The sequence below is a fragment of the Nicotiana tomentosiformis genome, chromosome 7, assembly GCF_000390325.3.
Source record: "Nicotiana tomentosiformis chromosome 7, ASM39032v3, whole genome shotgun sequence".
In the NCBI taxonomy this organism is placed as follows: Eukaryota; Viridiplantae; Streptophyta; class Magnoliopsida; order Solanales; family Solanaceae; genus Nicotiana; species Nicotiana tomentosiformis.
In genome coordinates, this window is record NC_090818.1 from 110,507,795 (window position 1) to 110,518,410 (window position 10,616).

At 42.7% G+C, this 10,616-nt stretch overlaps 1 protein-coding gene across 1 annotated transcript; it reads right to left on the reverse strand.

Annotated features, from left to right (window-relative positions):
* Window positions 1-8,692: 8,692 nt before the first annotated feature.
* On the reverse strand, window positions 8,693-10,165 carry LOC138896200 (uncharacterized). The gene is made up of 3 exons (XM_070180987.1): window positions 9,577-10,165; window positions 8,936-9,246; window positions 8,693-8,824 (listed from the first exon to the last, which is right to left on the reverse strand). Exons 1-3 carry the CDS (start codon window positions 10,163-10,165, stop codon window positions 8,693-8,695), a joined length of 1,032 nt encoding a protein of 343 aa, XP_070037088.1.
* Between the last annotated feature and the right edge of the window lie 451 nt (window positions 10,166-10,616).

Here is a 10,616-nt window from a genome sequence, read left to right on the forward strand (position 1 = left end):
CTTTATTTTGGTCCTTGTCCAATTTTACTCCTTCTTGAGTTGATTTTCATCTTTTTGGCTCATTTCCCAATATTCCTGCAAGAAATCACATTTCATTAGTTCTTGGGAATACCTTTAAGCATTTTTGAGCTAAAACGAAAGTAAAAGAGTGCAAATAAGTGGTCAAAATCCCTACTTATCAACTCTCCCAAACTTAAGCTTTTGCTTGTCCTCAAGCAATTATGGTAATTCCCACCTCCATAAGGAAAGAGTTATTTCAGTTGGCTTAAGTTGAATCAAACACACATCAATTGGGACTAACGATTACCCACATACTCATGAATCATCAACAAGCATGTGTTTTGAATGTTAAAGCACAAATAGCTCTAATGTGACGCTTGAGCATCAAGAGTTGACTTTATTCATCAAGGAAGTTCGCACTTTCATGCAGGTCACTGTGGATTCTAAACTCCTCCTCCTATACTCTCTGTAATCTCATCTCACTCAAGAATGAAGCACTCAATGCAATGATTCGAGAAAGGTTCGCTCATCACTCTCAAAAGAATGTCACAAGCCCGGCTCTAAGTACCATATGCTTGCCCCTCATGTAGATCACCACTAATATAAGCTTACTCGGCCTGAAATTACGTAGGGCTTTTTCGGCATGTAATGAAGGCTTTTGGACTAAGGAGGGAAATATTGAATGGAACTGGTTCATCTTTCCTTTAGCACTCCATTTTCTCTTTTTGGCTCATACTTTGCCGACTCTTTGAGTCATTTTCTTTTTTCCTTAGGGGAACTAGAGAGAATTGACATCACTCTTTCTTGGTCATGCTATTCATATTCTCCTTCTTTGTTTTCTCTATGCTTTGCACTTTTCCTTTCTTTTGAATCTTTTCAACCCTTTCACATTATTCACTTTCTTTTTGTGTTTTTCTTTTGTTCTTTCTTTCTTTTTCTTTGCCTTTCCTCTTCTTCATTTCTTTTCTCTTTTTGTGCCTTGATCCCATATTCAAACTCCTCGTCTCTCTCCCAAACTTATGTTTTCTCCATTTGTTTCTCATGAGTGCTAAAGAAAGCTCGGGTGCCAAGAAGGGATCACTATAAAATGGGTAAAGGCTTGTAATATGGTTATCGAATGAAAAAGGTTTTTGGCTCAAAAGGGTTGACTAGGAATAATATCATTGGTGGGCCATGGAAGGTTTCAAAACGGGTCAAGAAGAGCCTAGAATCACTTCTCAAGCCAAGCTAACTTAGAATTTCTCCTAGAAACACATTCGGAAAAAGTTCTAGACCATTCGCACGGGTACTTAGACTTGTAACAAAATACCTCACCTCTCACACAACCAGTTTGTTAAAGATAATAGAGCCGAGGGCCCACAATAACTGCATTCAAGATTGAAAATCGCTAATGGTTCAACTAAATCATCCGATGATTGCCTAAGTCAACACAAGAGTCACAAGGTCACTAACTAGAGCCATTTCTTTCCAAAAACTTATTTTTAACCATACGCGTGTAGTTAAGTGTGTTGGTACCAAGTGAAGCATGATTGACCCTTATTTATTCATTAATACTATTGTTTCTACCTAAACATCAAAAACAGAGTCGATCTCTTAAGAAGTTTGTCACGCCATCCATCATTGGGAAGAGCCACCCGGTTCATACAAAACTCACCTTTGGAAAGAATCATGGCATTAAGAAAAACAAAGGCTTATTGTTCAATTAAATATAAAAAAAAGCTAACAAATCAAAAAGAAGCTAAGTAAATAAGAAGCTATATTATTTTAAAAAATGAAGAAGTTGTGAAATAAACTACTGAAAGAAGGCAAATGAATATACAAATCGAGGTGAATAGAATATATACATCAAAAGAGAGGGACGAATATATACATAATGAAAGAGAAGATAAAGATATAAAAGAAAAAGAGTATTAAAGTTATTACAGGCCAATGTCATCAAATGTCATCAAATCAAACCAAAATAGACCACCCCCTGAATAAAAATAAGCATTGTCCTCAATGTTTAGCAAAATCAGAATAAGAGATGGTAGAGAGTAAAGAAAACTCCTTATGTAGTCTTAGGGTGACTGGCAGCATCACCACCCTCGGGCTCCTCCAACTGGATCTCATCATCATCTGGCTGGGGAAAAATAGGGTTGGTGAACATCTGAAGCACCTCCTCGGTAGTGTGGGCAGCAAGGTCTGGCTCGTCAGACTGGCCAGCTGGTGCCTCTGCTGATGGTGCTGCTGGGTCTGCTGGTACTGATGGATCTGTCTCCATCAGTAGGTCAAATGGCAAATCACTCGCTGCTATCTCTCCACTGATTTCTTTGAAGCCTGGGGCTTCCTCACCTTCTTTACCTACTTGCCCAACTCCTTAATAGCTCCCCCATTAGCCACCAGTGTATCCATAATGGTCTTCTAGTTCTCCAAAATCTTCTTTATTGTTTCCTCTACTGACTGAGGGACCTGTGGTATTGCTGGGGTAGAAGACTGTGTTTCAACAACACTGGATATGTTAGACAACTTAGAAGTGGTTGCCTGTATCCAGTTGTTGAGACTCGCCAATGTCTGGGAGACTGGTATTGATGCTGATAGTCTAGAAGATGAAGGTGGTGGCATGTCAGCTGTACCGGTGGAAGGCCCGGCTACTGTGGAAGGCATGTGAGCTGTAGATGGCTCAGCATCAGACTCTGTAACCACCACCGATGGCTCATCACACTGACCAGCGGTGGTAGTGGCCTTTCCCTTGAACTTTGGGTTGTCCGCACCTTCTAGGGAGTACCATGAGAAGGGCTTTTTGGCTCTCACTTTTGTATCAAAAGTCCTTGTCTCCACCTTTGCATCGTTGTAATATTCTGTGAGGGTGTTAGGATATGGGTGGGAGCTTTCACCTTTTCAAACAGGCACTGTCATGTTGGACAACATGATGACACCCACATTGATTGGGTACTCGGCCATAATAGATGCCACCAGAACTGCTCGGGGAATTGGAAGGTTGTTCTCATTCAAGCTTGGATCAATACGGCTACATACAAAGGTTTTTCACCCTTTTGCTTCAAAATTTAGGGTAGACCGTGTTATAGGAATCCCTGTTGTGATCCACAGTGGTGGTGGTCCTGGAGCAGCCAAAATCTCTGCTAACCAGGGGCGAGCTGCACCACCCATAGCAAGCTTCTCCAGGTACTGGATTGCCTCTACCTCCTCAAAGCCCAGGTAAGTGTTCAGAGTGCTGGGGTCGAATATGACTTTCAAATTTTTCACTTTGGTTATTTTGGTACCCTTTTTTATGTGAGCCACATTGGCATAGAACTCCCGTACCAAGTGCTCATTTGCATCTATGGCACTTTGGGTGAACCACATCCACCCTTTTCGCTCCCGGAACTATCTAAGGACATTTGGATTGTATTTATCCAAATCCTTCATTAAGAACTGTCGCTCAAGTGTAAGCGATCTCTGGGGCCACCACTCTATGAACCTTGTGAAGGCCGTCAAACTCACAAATCTACCCTCCCACACTTCCTTCTTCTTCGACCTCTCTAGGTCGCCCACTCGAGTGTCACCTCCTCTACCATAATCCGGGACATCGCCATTATCATCTACTACAGCTGGTGCAGGAGGAGTAGGTGTAGAGGAGGGCTCTGAACCCTGGCTACCGGCATCGAAACTCTCAGAAGAACTTGTTGTATTGGAGGGTTCATTGTGCAATTGATATCTCCTAGTGGTTTGTGGTGGTTGGGACTGGGCCTCAGATTATACCTCCACTGAATGGCCCTCGGAGGCTTCCCTAGACGGGGCATATGAACTAGATTCTGAGGGCTCTGTAGCCCTACCTCTCCTAGTAGTCATCTTTTTGGCGATGACTTTTGATTGCACTCCCAGTGGGTGAGTGCCCTTTCCTCGGCCTCGAGAGGGTTCACCTCTCCCTTTAGATGTATCGCCTCTACCTCGTGACCGAACCATTGTCTGCAATACAAGGCACATAAGTCAGTTAGAGTTCAAAACAATCTAAGCAGTTGCAGGAAAACAATCTACAGAAGAGACAGTGCGGACCGCACAATTTTGAGTGCGGCTGCAGACTGCCATTTTCGGATCGCACAATTTCAAAGTGCGGTTGCACATCCTGAAGTGCAGACCGCACAATTTTGAGGGGCTGCACATTCCCAAGTTCATAACACTGGTTCTCTGAAGTTCCAAAGTGCGGTCGCAAATATTTTTCTGGGGCCGCACAATTTTTCTGCGGACCGCATAATTTTGAGTGCGGTCCGCACTTTTCATGCAACACATTTGCCCTAATTTAAGATCTGCGGACCGCACGATTTTGTGTGCGGCCGCACAATTTGAAATTAAGCGGCACTGACTTTAGGTTTTGCAAGTTTTGCACAATTTAGACATGGTATTTGCAAATAAACATGACTAATGATCTACCCAGTCCCCAATGAACAAACATGATATAACTCACATAATTTTAAGCACACATGAATAACATTTGACATTTTAGGCCTACAAATAACTATACTAATCAAGAACAAAAATTAAGAAAAGTGGAAAAATCTAACATGGATTGAACATACCAGTGATGAAGGATGCAAGTGAGAATCTAAACTTGATGAAATGAGTATGGAGTGTGAGCTATTTTGTGGTGCACTGTGTTTGCTTAGGTCTTAAGAACTCAGAGTGTGTAAAGTTGTGAATAGTGCTCATAGGACCTATTTATAGGTTGACCAAGTTGGTCAAAAGTTGAGTTGAGTACGTCCACACAATTTTGAGTGTGGTACGCACTCTTTACCTGGACCTTTGCTGAGATTCTACGGTCCGCACAAAAGTGAGTGCGGCCGCAGAAATTTGTGCGGTCCGCACATTTTTTTTGCGGCCGCAGAATGGCCTATTCTCTGCAACTCAAAACATCAGAGAGTTTACATTTTTGGGTCTCTAGTTGTGCGGACGCACAAAGAATTGTGCGGCTGCAGACTCCTTTCTTCAGTTGCATTCATTATTGTGCGGTCCGCACAATAAATGTGTTGTACGCACTTTGTTCAACACTTGGCCAAATTTTTCGAACACAGTCCCTACAATGCACACTCATTCTTGCAATTCACTTCAAAACCAGTTAGCTCAAAACAAAACCTATCTAACAAAGAAGAAAATAAAAAATGAAAAGAAACATGGGTTGCCTCCCAAGAAGCGCCTGATTTAACATCGCGGCACGAGGCAGATTACCATCAATCACTTGAAATGAATTAATGCCACGACGTGGCCATCATCAACTTTGCCAAGATAATGCTTCACCCGATGACCATTGACTCTAAACACTTCATCATTTTTATTTTTCAAGTCCAATGCACCGAAGGGTGTCACATGCACAACCTCAAATGGACCACTCCACTTAGACTTCAACTTTCCCGGAAACATTCGTAACCGAGAATTATACAATAACACAATATCACCATTTTTGAACTCCTTGTTCCGGATGTACTTGTCATGGAGGTACTTCATCTTGTCCTTATATAAGGACGAACTTGAATATGTCTGGTACCAGAATTCATCAAGCTCATTTAATTGTTCCACCCTCAAGTTGGCGGCGACATCCCATTCAAGATTAATCTTCTTCAATGCCCACATAGTTTTGTGCTCAAGTTCCACTGGAAGGTGACAAGCTTTCCTGAACACTAACTGGTATGGATACATACCAATCGATGTTTTGTAAGCCGTCCTATAAGCCTAAAGAGCATCACCAAGTTTCTTTGACCAATCCGTCCGGTTGGCATTCACTGTCTTTGACAAAATACTCTTGATCTCTTGGTTGGAGACTTCCACTTGCCCGCTTGCTTGAGGATGATAGGGGGTCGACACTTTGTGAGTGACACCATACTTTATGAGTAAGGTATCAAAAACTTTGTTGCAAAAGTGCGATCCCCTATCACTAATAATGTCCCTTGGAGTACCGAATCTCGTGAAGATGTTCTTTTTCAAAAATGCTACCACACTTCGAGCTTCATTGTTGGGTAAAGCCACAGCTTCAACCCACTTTGAGGCATAATCCACCGCTACCAAAAAGTAAGTGTTCCCACAATAGCTCACGAACGGACCCATGAAATCAATGCCCCACACATAAAAAATGTCAATCTCCAAGATGGTGGTGAGGGGAATCTCATTTTTCTTTGAAATCCCATCGGTCCTTTGACATTCATCACAACGCTTGACGAGATCGCTAGCGTCCTTGTAAAGAGTAGGCCAATAGAATCCACAACTCAACACTTTTGTTATCGTTCTAGCTCCCCCATGGTGACTACCATATGGTGAAGAGTGGTAAGCCTCAAGAATTTCCACTTGTTCCTCCTCCGGTACACATCGTCGAATCACACCATCGGTACAAATCCGGAAGAGATACGGCTCATCCTAATAATAGTCAAGGCAATCCCGTTTGAGCTTCTTCCTTTGGTTTGAATAGAACACATTCGGTACAATAACACTTACAAGATAATTGGCTAAGTCGGTGAACCACGGCATCTCAGTCATTGAAATGGCTAGAAGCTGCTTGTCGGGGAAGGAATCATTTATCTCAAGGCCGTCATGTAGCCTCCCCTCCTCCTCCAAACGAGACAAGTGGTCTGCCACTTGGTTTTTACTACCCTTGCGGTCTTGAATCTCTATATCAAACTCTTGCAATAGAAGCACCTACCGCATTAACCTTGCCTTTGAATCTTTCTGGCTCATCAAATATCGAAGCGCCGCATGATCGGTGTGGACAATCACCTTTGTACCTATCAAGTACGGGATGAACTTCTCCATAGAAAAGACAATAGCAAGGAGCTCTTTTTCGGTCACTGTGTAGTTGACTTGGGCATCATTCATGGACTTACTAGCATAGTAGACCGGATGAAAGATTTTGTTGATCCGTTGCCCCAACACTGCTCCAACTGCCACATCACTTGCATCACACATGAGCTCAAATGGCAAGCTCTAATCTGGTGCGGTGATAATATGAGTAGTAGTCAATTTGAAATTGAGCAATTTGAATGCCTTCATACAATCCTCGTTGAAATGGAACTTGGCATCCTTCTCCAAAAGTTTACATAAAGGATTTACCGCCTTAGAAAAGTCCTTGATGAATCGGCGATAGAACCCCGCATGACCCAAGAAACTCCTCACTCCCTTTACGGATGTAGGGGTGGGAGTTTAGAGATCACTTCTATTTTGGCCTTGTCAACCACAATACCATGCTTTGAAATTTTGTGGCCGAGGACAATGCCATCCTCGACCATGAAGTGACACTTCTCCCAATTCAAAACCAAGTTTGTTTCCTCACATCTTGCCAAGACCTTATCCAAGTTGTTCAAGCAATCATCAAAAGATTTACCGACCACGGAAAAGTCGTCCATGAAGACCTCAAGAAAGTCCTCCACTATATCGGTGAAGATGACCATCATACACCGTTGAAAAGTTGTCGGCGCATTGCATAACCCAAATGGCATCCGCGATAATGTAAAAGTACCATAGGAACAAGTGAAAGTAGTCTTCTCTTGGTCCTACGGAGCAATAAGAATTTGATTGTAGCCGGAATATCCATCACGGAAACAATAGAAAGCTCGACCAGCCAACCTATCAAGCATTTGATCAAGGAATGGAAGCAGGAAATGATCTTTCCGAGTGAATTTGTTGAGCGTCCAATAGTCCATACACACTCTCCACCCGGTGACCGTTGTTTTAGGGATCAATTCGTTCTTGTCATTTGTTACCACAGTCATACCTCCTTTCTTTGGGACTCATTGCAGCGGAGAGGACTACGAGCTATCGAAAATGGGGTACACAACCCCGGTATCCAACCATTTTATGATACCCTTGCTCACCATCTCTTGCATTGCTTCATTTAATGTTCTTTGATGTTCAACTGAGGGTTTGGCATCCTCTTCCAAAATAATCTTATGCATGCAAAAGGCGGGGCTTATATCCCGAATATCTGCCAATGTCCATCCTATAACTTTCTTCCTCTTTTGGAGCACCGCCAAAGTAAAATCTACCTGCACGTTAGTCAAGCAAGAGAAAAGACTAACCGATAAAGTATAACATGGGCCAAGAAACTCATACTTGAGATGTGGAGTCAAGCTTTAACTCCAAAGTAGGAGTCTCCTCGATTGAGGGCTTTATTGGAGGAGTCTTCCGGTTCTCAAGATCTAAGGACAATTTTTGGGGTTCATAAGTGTACGACCCCATTCCTTGCAATGCATTTACACATTCCACATAGCCTTCCTTATCATAATCATCATGATTAAGTAATACGGCTTTCAAAGTATCATCAACATTCATCACGGCACTAGCATCATCAACAATCACTTCGGTCACTAAGTCTACAAACGAACAAACTTCATTGCTATTTGGTTGCCTCATAGATTTGCACACATGGAAAATCACATTTTCATCGCCCACCCGGAAGGTGAGCTCACCGGCTTTCACATCAACAAGAGCCTTACCCGTAGCAAGGAAAGGTCTACCCAAGATAATAGGCACCTCATAGTCCGCTTCACAATCAAGAATCACAAAATCCGCCGGAAGGATGAACTTATCAACACGAACCAACACATCATCAATCATACCCAATGGTCTCTTCATAGTACGATCCGCCATTTGTAGCCTCATAGATGTGGGCCTTGGTTGCCCAATTCCCAAAGTTTTGAACACCGAGTAGGGCATCAAGTTGATACTCGCCCCTAGATCACATAGAACTTTGGCAAAGTAGGCGTTCACAATTCATTGATCTTTTCTTTGTCACCAAATCCTTCATGAACTTTGCATAGCCGGGCATTTGTTCCAACACCTCAACCAATGGAACATTAATGGATAAGCTCTTCATCATGTCAATAAACTTCTTGAATTGGTTCTCGTTATTTTGCTTGGCAAGCCTTTGAGGGTATGGAGGAGGAGGCCTTGGCATTGGTGCCTTGGCCTTTGGCACTACCGGTTCCGATATGTCAATCACGTGTTCCCTAGAAGGGTTTACTTCTTCTTGGGTATCCTCCACATTTTCATCAATCTCAATTCTCGCTTCTTCATTAGCTTGAACCACATTGCTTGGAATTTCATCTTCTTGAATCACTACATCATCATCCACAACTCTTCTTTGGTTTGAGGTTGTTGCCTCCCCACCTTTTCCACTCCGTGTGGTTATGGCCATGGCATGTCCCATGTTATTCCCACCATTCGGGTTCACCACCGTGTCACTAGGTAGTGCCCCCTTAGAACGAGTGTTTAAAGCTTGAGAGATTTGCCCTAATTGAACCTCCAAATTTCAGATTGAAGTGTTGTGAAAGGCTAGTTGAGCATCATAGTCAACATTTTTCTCTATCATCTGTTTGAACATATTTTCAATCCATCCCATCTCATTATTGAAAGAGCTAGAACCATGGGACGGATAAGGATGCGAGTTGCTTGGTTGTTGATACATCAGGGGCCTTTGAAAGCCCGACCCCCGATTCCTTTGGTTATTATTCAAACCCCCTTGGTTGTTACTTCCAAAGTATCCTTGATTGTTGCCACCCCAATTGCCTTAGTTGCCTTGATTATTCCAATTGCCTTGATTATTGTTATTGTTTCAATTACCTTGATTGTTGTTACCACCACTCCAATTGCCTTGGTGGTTTTGATTGTTCCAATTTTCTTGGTTTCCTTGAGAACGCCATTGTTGTTGACTCGGGCCTTGAGAATTATTTCTTTGCCATTGATAGTTGTTCACATATTGCACTTCTTCCTCTTTCTCATTATATGATTCGTCTTGGTCAAATCCACTATCATCTTGCACAAAGTGTTCCACACGGTTTTGTACTTGTTGACCCTTTTGCCTTCTTTTGTTCACCATCATACTCACACCTTCCATTGCATTCACTTGCTCAGGACCTTGAACTTGTTGAAGTTGAGCTTTGGCTAATTGATTCATTGTGGTCGTCAAATCGGCAATTGCTCGCCCATGATTATGTAATTCCTTGTGTGGGTGAATCACATTTGGATCACCTTGAGGAACATTAGCTTTATTTTGCCATGTCGATGAAGTATCCTCCATTTCATCCAAGATTTCACAAGCTTCGGCATATGGCATTGTCATGAAATTCCCACCGTCAAGTTGGTTGACCACGCATTGATTGGTAGTGTTGATCCCCCGGTAGAAGGTTTGTTGAATCATAGACTCAGCCATATCATTATTCGGGCACTCTTTTATCATGGTACGTTACCTCTCCCAAATCTCGTGCAAAGGCTCATTGGGTTCTTGCTTGAATGCTAGAATCTCATCTCGAAGAGTAGCCATATGCCCGGGGGAAAAGAACTTGGCAATGAAGTTTTCCGCCAATTCATCCCATGTATGGATGGAATGGTTTGGCAATCTTTCTAACCAATCCAAGGTCTTTTTCCCATAGAGAGAAGGGAAATATCCTTAACCTTAGAGCATCCTCGGAGACGTTGGTCTATTTACTCCCTAAATAAGTATCCACAAACCTTTTTAGGTGCTTGTATTCATTTTGACTGGGAGCCCCGGTGAAGAATCCCCATTTCTCTAGCAATGTAAGCATCACATTGGTGATTTGGAAGTTGCCCGCCCTAATGCGGGGCGGGACTATTGCACTTGCATATCCTTCATTCGGCAACAC